The sequence below is a fragment of the Arvicola amphibius genome, chromosome 3 (assembly GCF_903992535.2).
Source record: "Arvicola amphibius chromosome 3, mArvAmp1.2, whole genome shotgun sequence".
Classification (NCBI taxonomy): domain Eukaryota; kingdom Metazoa; phylum Chordata; class Mammalia; order Rodentia; family Cricetidae; genus Arvicola; species Arvicola amphibius.
Window position 1 is genome coordinate 185,729,535 of NC_052049.1, and position 18,306 is coordinate 185,747,840.

The following is an 18,306-nucleotide window of genomic DNA, read 5'->3' on the forward strand; positions in this document are numbered from 1 at the left end:
CTCTGTTCATCCAAGGGAAGGGACAAAAATCAATATGGTTGTTTAGAATCGCAATACTAGACACTGAGTGTATCAGAAAAGGCCTTCCAAGGAGGACTGCTGAGGCCCCGGGGAAGCAGGAGGGGGATTTCAGTGGGAGATTTTAAGCTTTGGCATTTTACTTCCTGATAGTCTCCTTCCAGAATGTCTCTGCTTCCTGCTCTCACCCAGCAATATCTTCTGCAACTGCTCTCTCTCGAGTGCTGCAAATCCACCCGGAGCTGTGCACACACTCAGCAGCAATATTAACTCTTCCTAAGGATTTTGCTAACAACACTGCATCTACTTGGTAACCTCTTCCTCTCTGTCCCTTCCTCTCTCTCTCTCCCTCGCTAGTATTTTGGTAGAGATTTCTAGAAATGGGCTTGCTTGGTCAAATAGGACAGTCAGGACAAAGATGCTAGAGGCAGAGCCCTGTTTGGCATCCTGCTGTGGCTGCAGGACGCATGGAGGCTGATGGAGGGGAGGAGTGGGGTCAAGCTGGGAAGCCTCAGTTTCATTTTTGGGGCAGATGTGCCCATGATGTCCCAGCTTCACCTCCAAATGACCTCTACCGTCACTCCAGACCTGGGTGTGGTGGTGTGTGCTTTTGACCCCAGCAGCCTTCACCAACAGAACCGGTATTAAAAAGATCCAGATCCAGAGGAGATGCCCATCATCCCTTCCTCCAGACGAGGTCACACCAAAGCACAGCCATTTCCAAGCACCAGGAATCCCCAGTCCCCTGAGATAAACCACCGACATTCAGAGGGTTTTCTGTTACATCCTTACCTATCCTTTCTTATGTATCCATCTTTAACACCCCAGTTCAGAGTTCAGGAAATATGGTAAGATAGATCCACACAGCTAGTGGGATACTGATGACTAATCTATGCCTTGCCATTACTGGATCAAATTTCCAAGTTGCCTGTGGCCCTGACAAGGGAAGGAAGTTCGCTCATCCCAAAAGCTGGTCCATTTGACAAACTAACCTCCAGCTCACTGGCCCAGTGTGTGGTCCATTGCATGTCATTTTCTATAGTTTGTGGCCAGGCAGGAACTAAGTGTTCAACTGCAGTGGATTTCCAAGTGGTGGAGGGCCCGATGAAGCTGGCACACCACAGCTGGCCCTGTTCCACCTCCAGGAAAAGGATGACTCTATTTTGTGATTGAGTCAGAGTCTAGGAAAGAGTCGCTGGAGCCGGCGGTCTGCGTATGTTTCTCCTTCAAACAGCCTTTGGAGATTAGATTTCCCATCTGTTGTTCCCAGTGTTGGTTGCCAGGGTTACAATGCTATCCTCGAACAGAAAAATCAAACAGCCTCCTGAAACCTGCAGGTAGAGGTCACGCTTGGCACAGCACACGTCCTTTCTAGTGTACAAAGGGAAAGATGTGGCCAGGGGTGAGTCTTCCTCTGGCTCCAGGCTAGTGAAGAGGAGGTGGCAGACTCCAGTGAGATTTTGATAATAATCTCCACAGGGCCATGGAAGTAATTTGGGGACACCAGACAGCACATTGTCTTCCAGGGGTGACTCCCATAAGCCACCCTGCAGTCTCCACTCACACCAAGCCCCTGACTTCACCTATAGAGTCTGTTTGGTGGGAAAACAGAAAACTCACAGAAATAATTACTATAAAAGCAACGACTGTCAAATGAAATGTGTTGGGGCTGGACAGATGGCTCAGCGGTTAAGAGTACTGGCTGCTCTTCCAGAGGACCCAGGTTCAGTTCCCAGTACCTACATGGCAGCTCACAACTGTCTATAACTCCTGTTCCAGGGGATCTGACACCCTCACATAGACATACATGTAGGCAAAACACCAATGCACTTAAAAAACAAATCTTGGGTTAAAAAAAGGAAATAAAACTTAAAATAAAAAGAAATGTGTTTTCCAGACCCTACCAGGGACTTCGGCAATAGTCCGCTCCTTCGTATTTCTGGGCCACAGGCAGATTTAGGGGTGGCAGAGCTGGGGAGTGGGTATTCTCCAGCCAGATAATTTAATTCTTCAGGCATCCCTGTCAGGAGGCAGGGAAGTGACCAGCATCTCCAACCTTAGGAAAACAGGAAGAGAATCTCCACCTGCCTGTGCAGTTGCTCTTGGTTCTTGCGGGTGGTGCTGGAGCTGCCTCTTGTAACAACATGGCTGCTATTGCAGATCCTGCTGCCATTAGGACTTATGGGCACTGACTCTCATTACATACTTCGCAGTGAAGGTGCTAGGAAAGTAATATATGCAGGCGGTAAAAATATAACTGAACAAAAGCCAGAAAACGAGGCTCCCTCCTTCCTACCCTAGATGCTCAGACCCGCTCTGCAGAAGAAGCCAATCTAAAGTGTCACTTCGTGCTTCTGTGGATACATAAATACATCTTAACAGATGCAGGATATATATATGTATATATATGTCATTACGCAACGTATTTTTATTACTTAAGACCATGTCTCTTGAACATATTTCCTGATTAGCACCTTTAAATGCTCTATATATGGAGAAACACATTTGGCAGCGTGGCTTGTTGGGGATCTGGGCTGAAGTTAAAGCTATGTGAAAAGATTTGGCTTAAAGAATTCAATAATGGGGACTAGAGAGGTGGCTCGGTACTGCGTTTGCAGAGGATCCAAGCTCAGTTTCTATCGTCCATGTTAGTGGCTCACAAACGCCTGTAACGGGGGTTCCAGGACCCCCTCTGGCCTCTGTCGGCACGGCATGCACATGCATGCATGTACGCACACATGCACACACACACATGTGCGCGCACACACGTGCGTGTGCGCACACACGCACACACCAACCTTCAAGAATACAATTCCACTCTGCTTGGTAGTGACATTCTTGTAACAACCTCAATGTTCATTAAGATAAAATCAATGAATCTTTTGATGGTTCATAGTTGAATGGGACATTAAGGAGGAAGTAAGTCACATCTCATGTTCCGCCTCTTCCTGTCACTCTCCACTTCCTGGATGCCATGGGGTGAGCAACCCCACTCTATAACAGTCTCTGCTTCCTCACCGCCTGGAAAGGAGGGAGCCGGCCATGGACGAACTGACATTCTAGAAATGATGTGTCAAAGCAAACGATTCCTTCCTCTCTCTCTCTCTCTCTCTCTCTCTCTCTCTCTCTCTCTCTCTCTCTCTCTCTCTTTCCAAGACAGGGTTTCTCTGTGTAGTCCTGGCTGTCCTGGAACTCACTCTATAGACCAGGCTGGTCTTGAACTCAGAGATCCACCTCCCTCTGCCTCCTGACTGTGCCACCATACCAGGTCAAACAGGTTCTTCTTTTGAGTCATTTTCTCCAAGTATCTTTAGCACTGCAACAAAAACAACTAAGACAAGAAGTTTCACGAGGGGGCACTGGAAACAACGCCGGGAGGCGCAGCACAACACATAACATCTTTTAGAAAGGGTCACGCAGGAGTCATCCGTGTGCTCTGCTCTCAGCGTGCCTCTTGCTTCACCCTGCTTCTAGAGTGGATGGAGTCTATAAGCCTGAAGAAATGAGAAAATACAAACTCAATGAGCATGAACATAAACTTTTCCTAGACCCCAGGGACTGGCGCAGACCTTGGTTCTTGTGCAGGAAACCCTGTTCTCCCTTCCTTCTCAGAGAAAACTTTGTTACAAGATGGAATCAAGGGGGAAATCCTCCCAAGTTTCTTTCTGAGGAAAAGGGAGTCAAAAGGGTCCAACCTGCCGCAATGGGAGCACAAATTAGATTCAACTTCTGCTATCGAGTTGCCTCCCCCCTCCTCACAGACACAGCGTCTCCTCTACAAAGTATTTATAGCAATAGGAACCCAGTGGTGTGTGATCCAAGCTCCCTTATGAAGCAAACATGAAGGCCGAGCTCTGGCTTGCAGATTTGACACTACCTGCCTTTGGAGAATGAGGACGTTGAGCCCAGCTTCGTCTTTGAGTGGTGTGGCTTTAGTGCAGAAGAGAGGGGCAGCATTCATCTCCAGCATCAATGTATTTAACAGATCCTGGAGAAACCCTCTTCAAAACCACGGTGTTAACCAAAGACAGGAGCCAAGGTCATTTGGTCCGTAGCTAGAGTCTGTGGGCCCTCGCTGTACAGAAACCACACACCAGGAACAGAGACAGAATTTTAGATTTTTTTTGCGAGGCAAAGACTGCATTCTGGGAGCTTCTAGTTTTAGTAAAATGTCTAAGTAGTTCAGACTGACCTCTCACCGAGAAACCAGAGAAAGGAGTAAAGCGTATTAGAGAACCCGGGGATGTTGGAGATCTAAGAAGAAGGTGTTCTAGTTTTGTTCCTGATGCCTCAACCAACACCCCAACAAAAGAAGCAGACAGGGAAAGGGTTCGTGTGGCTTAGGACTCGGTCCATTCAGGTAAGTCCAAGATCTGGTCACACCGCCTCCATAGTGAAAAGCAGAGGAAAATTAATGCATGGATAGTGTTTGTTTGCTCTCAGCCAGCTTTCTCCTCTCATACACTGTTCGGGCCCTTTTGTCTAGGGAATGGTGCCACCCACAATGGGCTGGGTCTTCCTCTATCAATTACCATTCAAGACAATCCCCTGCCATGTCCAGCTAAATGTTTGAAACATTTTTTCCTGTAAAAGAACAAATGAATGAATATCTCAAGCCAGAGCTAAGCCTCTGAGTCTTCAGATGTTAAAGAGATTTTAATAAGAGCTTAAACTTAATTATCCCCCAAAGACACATTATCTCTGAAAACTTTGAGTTCCTGTCATGGTTGAAAACCTCCCCAAATAAAAACTTCTTGCAATAGACAGGTGCTCTCAGCTGCAGCCACACCACCTGTGCCAACACAGCTAAGATGCCACTAAAGGAAGTGGCATCAGTGGGATGCAGAATGCCTGGCCCTAACGGGCAGATGCTATTTCTGAAAGCCATAGGCTACCGACTCCATTAGACCTGTGAGTCATGGGGTGGGAGAGGAATTACATTATATTTCAGCACAGCATTTTTCATAACTAAGTGTTTTTAAACTTCCTATTTTTTTTTATTGATTTCTCAAGTTCTTAGATTTTTCTTAAAAATACTCTGGTTGGGGCTGGAGACTTGACTGAGGAGTTTAGAATACTGGCTGCTCCTGCAGCTGACCTGGGTTCAGTTTCCAGCACCCACATGTAGCTCACAACAGCCTGAAGACCTGACACCCTCTTATGGCCTCCTCAGATATGGTGTGCACACATGCACACACAGGAAAATACTCATAACCATGAAATAAAAAAAATCTTAAAAGTAAACCTCATTGAAGCCTTGTGAGATGGATCAATGGGTCAAAGTGTTACTGGCAAGACGATGACAGGAGTTTGATCCTTGGAATCTATGTGGCAGTGGGAGAGAACCAACTCCCGAAAACTGTCCCCTGGCCTGTACAATCCCTCATACACATAACAAACAAATAAATAAATAACAAATAAACACATGAATAAATAAACAACAAACACATAAATAACAAACACATAAATAAATAATAATAACACATAAATAAATAAATGAGGCTTAATATTAATTACAAATGGTTTGGCCTATTAGCTATGGCTTATTAGCTCTTTTTTTTAAAACAATACAAATGTTTTATCTAATAGTCGCAGGTCATCATGGGCCAAGTGGTGAATACTCAGGACCCAGCAGGAAGGTCAGCGCAACCTCTGAGCCTCCCTTTCTGACTCCAATAGGGTGAGCACATCTCCCTCTTGAACGGGACCTTTGATGTTTTGGATGATGGAGCGGCTGGTGTCATCCATAAATTCCACACGGATCTGCGTGCACTGTCCCTGTGAATCGGTCCTGCCAAGCACTATGGTTACCCTAGCGAGCTTGATAGGCTGCATGTGACTCGTGTCCGTGATGCCGGCGATCAGGCAGAGAGGGTTAACTAGATCTTACATTAAATTAACCCATTTCTATTAGTCTATATTTACAACGTGGCCCATGGCTTATTACCTCACATCTTGCTTCTCTGGTACTGCTGGCATCTCCCTGACTTCACCTTCTTTTTTCCTATCTCTCTGCTTGAATTTCCCACCTAGCTCTATTTTGCCAGGCTATTGGCCAAATTGGCTTCTTTATTAACCAATGGTAATAAAACATATTCACAGCATACAGAGACATCCCACATTATAAATGTAATAATAAATTTAAAAACAACCTACTTTGAAGGAAAGCTACAAATAAACATGTATGTATATACATGGAAAATTTACTTCTTCCAGAATGCTCATAATGCAAATTTTGATGAGGGCTTGGTTAACAGGTTTTCCTGTGAACTGCGGAACACTGAATAACACTGGACCACTTCATGGCAGTGGTGCTGACTTTCCCTCATTGAAATGGGTTTCTGTTCAGAGCATGGATTTCCCCTCTCTCTCAGAACCAGCTCGACCAGCTCTGGATTTACCGGATGCCCCACAGCTCCCAGCCGAGGAGTCCACCTCATGGAGAAGCAGAGCTCCTACTTCTCAGCCCAGGAATCTCAGGACTCACCAAATGCCGCAGTATGGAGGAGGAGCTGGTTTAAGATGGTTGCCATGCTAGGGAGGACATGAAAACCATCAAGGGAGCACGGGGTGTTGCCCCTGGAGAGCACTGCATCATCAGGTGGTCATTACCAGTTGGCACACAGGGAACCAAGGGAGGGAGCGGGAGTCTCTTCTGTTTATGGTTACTCTTTTTTTTAAAAGATTTATTTATTTATTATATATACAACATTCTGCCTCCATGTATGCCCGCACGCCAGAGGAGGGCGCTAGATCCCAGTACAGATGGTTGTGAGCCACCATGTGGTTGCTGGGAATTGAACTCAGGACCTCCGGAAGAGCAGCCAGTGCTCTTAACCGCTGAGCCATCTCTCCAGCCCCTGTTTATGGTTACTCTTAACAGAAGAAACCACTGGCAAAGCTTCCTCCCTAGTCCCCAGCCTTGACTTTTTGACGTAACTGCCTTGTTGTTAGGGACAGAACATGTGATGGATGGCCCCATTCTATGGAAGACAGGCTGGCCAGGCACACCGGGCAGAGGGATGGGTACTGCCTGCAGCGGAGGATCCTCAGGATGAGGGGAAATTGGGTGTTTGCTCCTGCTGAGGCTGACTTCTGAGTTTCCTTGAGATTTCCTATTAGTGTATCAGCTTTTCCCATCTCCTGCGTTGTCTGTTTCTTGAATTAAATTCCTTTTAACTCCTTGGAGTAATTCCCATCAGACTCTGATGGATGAAGTTTGGGATCAGGAGTGACTAGTCACAGAGAAGGCCATTTAAAGGTGGGATTCTAGGTGGGGTTGTCACCAGTTAGAACACAGTTTCAGAGGTGTCACAATTAAGAGTTGAAACGTGGAACGTCACCCTGCTGGTACAACTGCAGACTAGTTTTCAGAATACCTGGAGCCCAGGCAGGCCTGGCTTCCCTGGTAAGGCCATGCCACAGTTCAAGCTGATGGTGCCCACACAGATGTGTAGTCTCCTGGAGGTATCCGTGAAGAGACCACCCCTCCTTCCCCTTCCTTCTTCCTGGTGCTTGGAATATGTATTTAAACACTGGAACTCCTGCAGACTCTCAGGTTACTGCTTAGCACCACAGAGGAGGACTCCTTAAGGAACCTTGTCTCTGGTAAAGAGCGTTCTCACAGCCCAAAGACCGATGAGCCACCAGTGGAAGCCAGACGGTCTTACGGTAGACAATCTGGATCCAGCCCTCCAGCCAGAAAGCACATGAAGGCCTGGGGTAGAAAATACAATTCACATGTTTATAATTGTTATACCTCCCCATTGATCCTTTCAGCATTATTTCATGGCCTTTGTCTCTAGGACAAATTTTGGATTGTTGTCTTCCTTCCTTCCTTCCTTCCTTCCTTCCTTCCTTCCTTCTTTCTTTCTTTCTTTCTTTCTTTCTTTCTTTCTTTCTTTCTTTCTTTCTTTCTTAAGATAGAGTCTCACAATGTTACCTAGGCTGGCCTTGAACCTGCCTATTCTCTTGCGTTGGCCTCTTGAGTCTGGAAGCCTGGCTCAGAGGTGACTTCACAAATATTTGAGAAATCGGAAATTTAAGGAGACTTGATGCAAAGCTAGGGTGGAAAGGCCATGCGTTCTTGTGCAGAATACGAGAGAGCCATGCAACTCCCACCAGGCTTGAGGGCCGTGTTTATCAGCTTGTCACCAGCTCAGATCATCTGAGAAGAGGGAACCTCTGCTGATTGTCTGTTAGCTAAAAGTGAATCCAAGAGGCCACACTCCATTCTGACCTCGAGGACTCGGGCAGCAGATCCTTTCTTCTTGAGTTCACGTGGCCAGAGCTGTTCCCCTTCCTCCCAGTTAGGGCTTTTGCCAGCACCCAAAACATACCAGCCAAGATGCTAAGCCAGCAGGAGCCCAGTTTCTCCCGTCAGCTCCTTCAAGAGGCCTGCCTTTGCTGAGGGCTTCCCCAGTCCCAGCACAAGCTGTGAGCCACCCGCACTCATCCTGAAGCCTACCCGACCACAGCAACATGATCTACGCCCCGGCTCCGTCATAACTTCAGCTGAGCTTGCTGACGAGTCAGGGATCTGCTCCCTATCCACTTCTTTTCAGCTTTAGTTTGATTAAGTCAAATAAATCCCTTGCATAGATTGCAAAGTCCTGGAGAGGGGGTTTTTCTGCCTGCTTCCCGAGTCATGCGCTGGTAACCACTAAGTTCTGTGTGATGGCTAGACTTCACTGTCAGCTTGATGGGGTTTAGAATCACCATGGAAACATCTCTGGGCATGCCTGGGAGGGAGTTCTAGATTAGGCTGGAAGAACCACCCTGAATATGGGCTGGGGTCCTGGACTGAATAAAATGAGAAGGTAAGTTGAGCACTAGTGTTCATCTCTCTCTGTTCTCTCGGACTGCAGACTCAGCGTGACCCGTTGGCGCACCACCATGCTTCTCCCGCCGTCGTGGACTGCACTCTGCAGCAGCGAGTCAGAAGTAATCCTTTCTTCTTCAAGTCACTTTCATCAGGAGTTTAGCACAGCAATGAGGGCAGTGGCTGACATACAGGGATGAAGTCTGGGGTCTGCACTCCTATGCAACCGTCTCCCGAGCTCAGTCGGATAACACACCCGTATAACACTCCGGGGGGACGTTCTGTCCTTGCTAGGTTGCTAGGAAAATGCCTCGGGCACCTGGGATGAAGCCTCAAGGGCGAGCTCCTATTTGCTCTGCATCCGAATTGTCAACGAATCCTCCTCTTCCCCTTCAGCCCACAGACTCCACCTCCCTCTCTGACCTCAGCCCACCCGTGTTCTGGGTCCTGTGGTCCCGGATTATTCTTCCCCTGTTGCCACTCTCAGAAGCTGGAGCTTTCCCAGGTGACCATTTACTTTCTGCGTTCAAAGCTTGTGGACTGGACATTGCAATCTGCTCTGTCTGACTAAGCTCCCATTCCCTTTGCTCTTAAGAATTAAAGGACTTTTTTTTTTTTTTTATCATTTAAAGCTCATTTTAACGAGGTTCCTGGGGTATCCTTAGACTCAACCCTGCTGTGCCATTCCGGCTCAGTCTTTTCAGTTTTTTTTTTTCAGTTTTTTTTTCTATTTATTATTTTGAGAGTCTAAGGTGGGCTACAGAAAAGATACGATGTTTAAAATTCTGTCCTCAAGCCCGGCCCTGGAGAGAACAGAAGAATCTGGAATGAGGAGATGCGCACTACTTTCCACTGGGGCCCTGCCCAGCCTGGCATCTCTCCCTGGTGCTGAGCAGACAGCCGAGGCTGGCGGTGGCCCACTTCCCAGTGCTGGGAACCTGGCTAAATCTGGACACTCCCCACCCCAGGCCCACAAGATGGGAATTTCTGCCGTGTGAACTTTCTTGTTTTAGTCAGGCTGTAAAAGGGGCTTCGCTAATTTGTGCAGTGGGAATTGTGGACGCCATCTTTCCACTACCTATGGACTCAATGTTTTCTAGGAAGAGAGATAATCTGCCATTTGTGTGTATGTGTGTGTGTGTGTCTATGTTTGTGTCTGTGTGTGTGTCTGTGTGCGTGCCTGTGTGAGCATGTGTGTGTTTGTGTGTGTGTCTGTGTGTTTGTGTATGCGTATGTGTGTCTGTGTGTCTGTGTGTGTGTTGTATCTGTCTGTGTATGCGTGTGTCTGTGTGTTGTGTCTGTGTGTGTCTGTGTCTGTGTGTCTGTGTCTGTGTCTGTGTGTGTCCGTGTGTGTCTCTGTGTGTGTGTGAGAGAGAGAGAGAGACAAAGAGACAGAGAGGGAGAAAGAGAGAATATGTGTGTAAGAGAGGGGAGTGTGTGAGAGAGTGTGTGTCGTGTGTGTGTGTGTGTGTGTGTGTGTGTGAGAGAGAGAGAGAGAGAGAGAGAGAGAGAGAGAGAGAGAGAGAGAGAGAGAGAGAGAGAGAGAGAGAGCACAGTGGAGTGCTTTGACTTTGACCCTGCCTGGGTCCATAGTCCAGACTACAATTTTTCTTAAACATATGATCCTATTTTCAATTCAGTTAATTCTACGTTCTCCTTCCTTTCCTGTCTTTTCTCTCTCCCTTCTTCCTCTCTTTCCTCTTCTTTATTTTATTTTTATTTTTATTTTATTTTATTTTTTCAATGCTATGAGCTAAACTCAGTCTCAAGCAGTCCAACCAGCCCCGCCTTTGTTTTTGCATAGTGTGAGTCCAAGGATGACCACTAGGGGGCGCAGGAACTGTATCACCAAGGGTCCCCCAGGGGGCGCCACTGGGTTATTCAAGACATTTAATGGACAAAGTGGACTTTTTTCTTATAAGTTTTAGAAAACCTTACAAACCAGCAGACACTAAAATTTCTATATTGATGACCAAATTCAGTCCAATAAAGAAAAGGAGGGGCGCACCTATGAAACGCCCAGATAGCTGGTCTGTTTCAACATGCAACCAGTACATCCATCAATTCAACAAGTATTAAGTACCTACTGTATGCTTCCTAAATGCTCTGATTGTCTGAATTTACTCAGGTTTCTCACATGTGGCACCAGGAAGGTTTAGAATCGAATCACCCACTAAAGAGAGCAGGACCCGTTCATAATAGGTAAGAAACCAACAGATTTCCTTAAACGAGCCCTGTGAAGAAAGTTTAGGACTTTAGAGACATCTAGTACAAGCAGCTTTAGAGGAAATTCCATATTTTTCTACTCAGATTCCATTGGATAAAAATTTCAGGCTAGCACCCATTTATTGTAAGACATTCATTTTTAGTCGTTCCGACGCATTCAGATTGGCACCATCCTGCCCGCAGTGCGAGAAGTGACGTTCACTCATTGCGTAGCAACTCTAGAACAAACTGGCCCTTCAAAGTACCCATACTGTGTGATGTTAGATAAAGGATCGCAATGCCAACTTCCAGCATCTCCCCTTCATTTGAAGCCTTTGCAGAGGGGAAAGGACAAATCACGCTGAGGGACCAGAAGTGGGGAATTCGGACCCTGGAGGACTTGCTGTTTACCCGACGGAGGAAATCTGAGCACAAGGCACAGAATCAAGAAGTCTGCTGCACCCAAAAGGGAAGCGGGCTTGGAGCTGGAGCATGTATGGTGGAGACACGGCAGCAGCGATTGCCGTGCATTTTCCTTCCTTCCTCCCTCCCTCCCTTCCTTCCTTCCTCCCTCCCTCCCTCCCTCCCTCCCTTCCTCCCTCCCTCCCTACTTCCCTCCTTCCCTCCCTCCTGGCTGGCCTCAAAGTCACAGAGATCTGCCTGCCTCTGCCTCCTGAGGACTGGGATTAAAGGTGTGCACCACCGCTACCTTGTCCATTCTTTCTGTCCACAGGGAGAAGGTGTTTTGCACTTAGTCCCAGGACAAATACAACTGCAAGTGTGGAGGAGGAAGGGGGGAGAAAAGTTGGGGGAGAGGGGAGAGATGGGGCTGACTGGAAGATGGGAGAGAAAAGGACATGAGGGAGGGAGAGGAAGAGAGAGGAGGGGAATATGGGGATAGAGAGGAGAGGCAGAGAGGAGGAGAGGAGAAGGAGAGGGATAGAAAGAGGAAAATGGGGGTAGAGAGAGAAGATGGGGATAGAGAGAGAGAAAGAGGGGATGGGGAAGAGAGGAGAGAGGGTGAGAGGGAGGAAGAGTACAGATGGGAGGAGGAGAAGAAAAGCTTGACTTGAATTAGATGTTAGACTTGGAATAAGTGATCGTGAACAGAGGGTAGATGGATGGGTGGAAGGACGGATGGACAGAGGGATGAATAGATAGAATGGTGGATGGATGGATGGATGGATTGGTGGAAGGACGGGTGGATGGAGGGGTAGAGAGAACGACGGACAGAAAGATGGATGGGTGGAAGGATGGGTGGACAGAGGGATAGATAGACCAATGGACGGATGGATGGATGGGTGGGAGGATGGGTGGATGGAGGGATAGATAGACAGAACGATGGACGGATGGATGGGTGGGGACTGATGGCACAGATGTAGGAGGAACTGACACAAAGGTCACATTTGGAGGCCATGTGCAGGCTTGAAGACAGAGCAGCAGGTGCCCACAGTGGACACTGCTCCTTGTCGCTATGGAACCCATTCTGACTTTGACCACCTGGTTGTTTTATATATGATGCAGATGGGAAAAATGTTTGAGCTTGGTTTCTATTTCAGAGAAATCTTTCAAGCATGGATACTACTTAAAACCACAGTGAGACATCTCTGAAACACTTCAGAAGGTTCACGATCACACCATCAAACGCCGTCAACTATTGATGATTCCAGAACTTCTGGGGAGCGTTCCCTCCACACAAACGAAGCTTGGCACAGTTCACATTTGCCACTGACCCCATGACAGATCTCGTTTCTCATGTCCGTAAGTTCTCAGTTTGATGTCTCAGGGCGCGAGAGCACCCACAGAGCCAGGATTTATTTTTGATCGTCTCATCTCTAGAAAGAAACTGACCTCTAGAGAAACACAGGCTGGATGTGCCTGAATTTAGCACTGTTGAATCATTAGAGGCAAACAGCAGGACCTACATCCTGCAGGAGAAAGGGGCTCAGGTACAAATTAGAGCTTGGTTCTTGGAGCCCCAAAAAAGTCCAGTGTAAAACTCCAGGAGAAGCATGAGAACATCAAGAAGATGGTTTGCCTAAAGCAATCATTGCTCGGATTTGAAGAAAAGATTTATCTTTTGATTAACAAGGGTAAATTTTAAACATTTTCACTTCCCAGTCAAAATTAAATTACACTGTTTTGATTTGTATTTCCACATATTAGAATTTTTCTCAAGGATTGGTATATAATACTTTTATTGGGAAGCAAATTTTGGTGAAGGTTTAGAATGTATTTTGAATATGGCTCTCCACATATGTGTGTTTCTATGTGCACAAGGCCTTCAGGACCTCAGAAGATCTCTCCATGCTCCTGTATGCCAATTCCTTCTCTGCTCATGCCTGCCGTGTGTGTGTGTGTGTGTGTGTGTGTGTGTGTATAAGCCAGAAAACCTCAGTTCCAGTCTTGTTTCTCACCAGGTTTGGGGCAAGGTCTCTCTGTTGTTTGCTTCAGTTTATTGCAGGCCAGCTGGCCTACTAACTCCGGGGCTGTCCTGTCTCCATTTCCACCTCACCAAAGGGACAATGCTATTTCAGGCGCATGCTTCTGTGTCACACATGCTTCCATGCCACACATGTTCCTTTGTCACGCATGCTACTGTGTCACTCTGTCTGGCTTCATGTGGGCTATAGAGCTCCAAACTCACACCCTCATGATTGTACAGTGAGCTCTTTATCCACTGAGCCTCCTCCTGACACCCAAATATCATGGCCACTGGATTTTTACAAAAGTGCAATAATTTGGCATATCCTGATTTTATATCTGGTTTCTTTGGCTCAGTATCATTGTTCATCTGTCCTCATCTCTCAATGTGATCTCATTGTGTGACTATTCCGAATCTAAACCACCTTTCCCTTGTTTATTGGGAGATGTCTGAGTCCGTTTATCTTACATCCTTCCCTAGGAGAATTGTTGAGTCATGGGCAGGCAGAGGTTTGGCTTTAACACGCAGCACTAGCAAGTTACTCAGTGCTACTCTACCAATCACAGCGCAGTGGAGCAGGAGAGTCCTGGTTTCTTCCCACCCCTGACATCTCTGGTTATAGCCAGACTCTGTCACTGTCACCACCCTGGGAATTTTTAATGCAATCTTACTATAGTTTTATTTGCTGTTGCCCTGAACACAGTTGATGTTACATCTCTTTGCCATGCTTGGTTTTGTTTGAGAAGAAGCTAAGGAAATGTTTTATTTCTTACCCCTGTCTTGACATTGGAATTGTTTAAATAAAGTACAAGAAATCCATGTATACATCTCTAACAATTCTCATGAACTCTTGGGGAAATGAAGTATTATCCTGGGATAATATCCCATTAACCACACTGCTTAGAATTACTAGTGTGTGTTAGTGACTACCTCACAGTGCAAAATGACTAGACATGGAGGAAATATTGTATTATAATGGATATCCTACATGTATGAGGAAAATGGCTTCTAGTTCCAGCCATGATGGGATGGCAAATATAGCATCTCTAAAATACACAAAAATATTATGAAATACATATAAAAAAGTCAAGACTGTGGGCCAGACAGTACAGATCTGCTATCCTTGAGAAAAAAGAAAATCCACAAGATGTGAGAGGAGCCTCGCTGCCTGCTGGTAACAACTCCTGGCTTCTCAATAGTCACTCTTGCTGTGTGCCCACCCTACAGATTTCAGATGATTGGCCAGACCCATGAACATATGAACAAGTCATTAGAAATCTCTTTCCACCCACACATCAGAATGCCAGTCCATCTGTCCGTCTGTCCATCCATCCATCCAACCATCCATCCATCCATCCACCCACCCACCCACCCACCCACCCATCCATCCATGCATGCATGCATCCATCCACCCACCCACCCATCCATCCATCCATGCATGCATCCATGCATCCATGCATGCATGCATCCATCCATCCATCCATCCATGCATCCATTCATACATCCATGCATCCATCCTCTGGCTCACTAGTTGAACCTTGATTGATTCAGGAAGGACAGGATTCAGAAGTTAGACAATGGGTTGAACTAATAAGGGATTTTAAGTATACTTGGATGTGAGCACCAGCCCCAAGGGTTCTGCCCGCTGAACTGCCAACCTAACATAAAATTACGCAGTGATGTGGAAATACTTAACAAAGACCTAGATCTATTTGGACTTTGGTAGATCTAACCCAGGAAACAATTGAAGTGAAATAAAACAAATATGTCATGTGATGGGACTTGGAATCCCCTGGGAGACACAGCTCTGAACATGATTGTGCTGGTGTTCAGAGAGATTTAACTGAGGAGGGGAATCGATATGTAGCTGACATCTTTCCATAGCCTGGGGCCCCAGACTCAATAAAAAGGAGAACGTGAGCTGAGCACCAGTGTTTATCTCTCTCTGCTTCCTGACTGTGGATGCAATGAGCTGCCTCAAGATTTTGACATTACACATTCCCTGCCATGAAGGACTGTACTCTCGAACTGTGAGCTAAAATCAGTCCTCCCCCTCCCTCCTTCTCCTCTCCCTTCCTTCTTTCCTCCTCCCCTTCCCTCCCTTTCTCTTCCCACTTCCCTGCTTCCTTCCCTTTCCCCTCTTCTTTTCTTCTCTCCTTCTTTCCTCCCTCTCTCCGTCCTTCTGTCCTTCCCTCCTTTTTCCTTCCTCCCTTCCTCCCTCCCTTCTGCTTCCTTTGCCGGGCACTTTGTCATAGTAATCAACATACTTATGTACATACACATGCAGCAATTTTACTGTATATATGTCAAACTGCTACAGCATAGTGATGATAAACTCAGTGGTTTGCAATACGACGCCCATGTCCCATGTATTAGCTCACAGCTCTGTAGATGAGGCATTTGACATGAAGTGACTGTTGTCTGGGCAACATATTGCAAAGCTGAAGTCAGGATGCCAGTCAGTTGGATTATTTCTTGGAGACTTGGAGGACACCACTTGGAGGACACCACTTGGCTGTGGCACAATTCGGTCCTCGTGACTGGGACCGATGGTCTCTTCCCTTGCTAGTTGTTGGTGATGACGGAACTCTCAGCTCCTGGGGCTGTGCATATATTCCTTGCATGTGTGCCACTCTGTCCTCGCAGCATCTCTCTCCCGTCGTGGAATCCATGCCACACCTTGAGTCCTTTGTTTCTCACATCCAGATTCAGAGAGCTCATGTGATTGGTCAGGTCTTACCTTCCCACGGTCCCGGGAATCGCATAGTGTGAGAATACCAGGAAAGGAGGAATCTCAGCGATTGTAACCATTAGCTTAGCTGTCAGCCTGATGACATAGACTCACCTAGGAAGAGCGTCTCAGGGAGGGGAGGGCTGTCTACATTAAGTTGGTCCATGGACATGTCTGTGAGGAATTGTCTTAATAAGTTAATTAATGTGGGAAAGACCCCACCCACTGTGGGCAGCACCATTCTCTAGGCAAGGATCCTAAATTGTAATAAGAGTAAAGAAATTGAGCTGATTACAGACAAGCAAGAGAGCATGCATCCTTGTCTCTTGACTGCGGATGTGATGTGACCAGCTGGTTCAAACTCCTGCCTTGGCTTCCCCACAGCAATGGACCTGGATCGTAAGCTGAAGTCAGCTCCTTTCTTCCCTGGTTTTTATCATCGTATTTTATCACAGCAATGGAAACAAAACTAGGAATCATTTTAGAATTGTCTCCACCATAATGTCCATCATTATCTGCAGCTCGGACAACTGCGTAGACAGCAAGACACACAGAATAACATTCCTGGACTGGACTGTGTTCAAATAAGTGTCTCTCAGAAATAAACAAATCCCAATCCAAACCAGCAGCTTTCGAGTGTCAGAGAGTGTGGTAGCCTCATTCCTTCGACACACGTTTCTTTACGTTGCCGTCCTCCCGTGCTGAGTCGCCTCTCACTGCGGCGGAAGAAGTAGGGAGGCAGTACGGAGAAAGTGGTTGGTAGGCAGAAGCGTGGGAGCTGTCAATCACACCGTAAGTAGGGTCATTGCCAGGGCATTGCTGGAACTGCTGCCAGGCTCAGGGGGGCAGAGGGGAACCCTGTGTACTGAGATAAACAAATGGGTTTCTGTTGCCTTTACTTTCGGGGTTTCTGCCCACACTAGACAACATTTTCAAAATATTTGGACAGAAGTAGAACGCATTTGGCAGACACATGCTGCCAGTTGACGGCAGACTCCGCGGTCGCTGCAAGGCAGTGAAAGGCAGGCTTTTGGGGCAGGGCTGGGAGATGGGTTAGGATAGGCCGTGCATGGGGGACTCTTTGGCGGCTGACTCTCCTTGAAAAGACTCCCTGCGCCTTGCTCACTGCTCCTCAGGTTCTCATTTCTGAGTCACTGATTATGGAGTGAATAGAAAATCCTAGGCTGGGGTTGTGACTGAATTGGGAGTGTGTTTGCTTTGCATGCCTGAAGTCCCGGTTTAATCCCCAACACTGCATACACTGGACTTGGCAATGCCTATCTCCTAGCTCTGGGTGGAGGAGTCAGGAAGATCCAATCCTCAGCTACATAGTGAGCTGGAGGCCGGCTGGCCTGGGCTACCCAAGGTCCTGTTTTCCTTCAAACTGCCGGACTTGAGCCCTAGTGCTGACCGGTCTTCTCAAGCCTGGGAGAACTGTTCCTATTTCTGCCGTCACCTTCCTTGCTGCGACAGCCAAGCCTTTCCTGCTTGAGGCCTGAAGCTTGTTTTCGTGCTTCAGAGGACTTGGCAAGTGAGATTTTTCTTTTCCGTAGTAAAAGTACAGGAACAAAGGAACCATGTTTGCTCAGGGCTTGTGAGTTACTCGTGCATCTTCTTGTGAACTGTGTTCTGAACTTTCTCAGGAGCTGCAGTGCTCACGGGACGTCTTAGGAGGGCCCCTGTGTTCAGACAGGACAAGCTGGGCCAGAAAGTGATGCTCTATGACGTAATCTCCCCATAGCCGCCTCCCACTTCCTGCTCCCCACGGTGCCCCAGCCATCCCTTCTCCATCTTATAAGACAAATTTCAAGGTAAAAATCTTTTTTTTCCATGTCAGTGAAGGCTTTGAGGAGTAAGATACACCTTCCTGCTTTAGACTCCTAAACTCTAGCCCAGGCCAGGCGATGACATCAGGGCAAATAGGAAGGAGAAGGCGTGGGTTGTCTCTGCCACACTTCCTGCTCCAGGGCTCTGCTTCTGAATGCAGCCAGCATGATCCCACTCCCGGTCATAGTACAGGGAGTAAACTTAGCCCAGCACAGCCAACGTGTTGAAAACTACCCCACCCCCATCTGATAGGATGGTGCCGAGCTTGAAGTAAGTTAC

The 18,306-nt window shown here is 47.1% G+C and overlaps 1 protein-coding gene across 1 annotated transcript; it reads right to left on the reverse strand.

The window, feature by feature from the left end:
• Positions 1-5,658: 5,658 nt before the first annotated feature.
• LOC121677141 (40S ribosomal protein S28-like) lies at positions 5,659-16,372 on the reverse strand. The gene is made up of 2 exons (XM_042054756.1): positions 16,315-16,372; positions 5,659-5,903 (listed from the first exon to the last, which is right to left on the reverse strand). The coding sequence occupies exons 1-2, from the start codon at positions 16,370-16,372 to the stop codon at positions 5,659-5,661; spliced, it is 303 nt and encodes a 100-aa protein (XP_041910690.1).
• Positions 16,373-18,306: the final 1,934 nt, after the last annotated feature.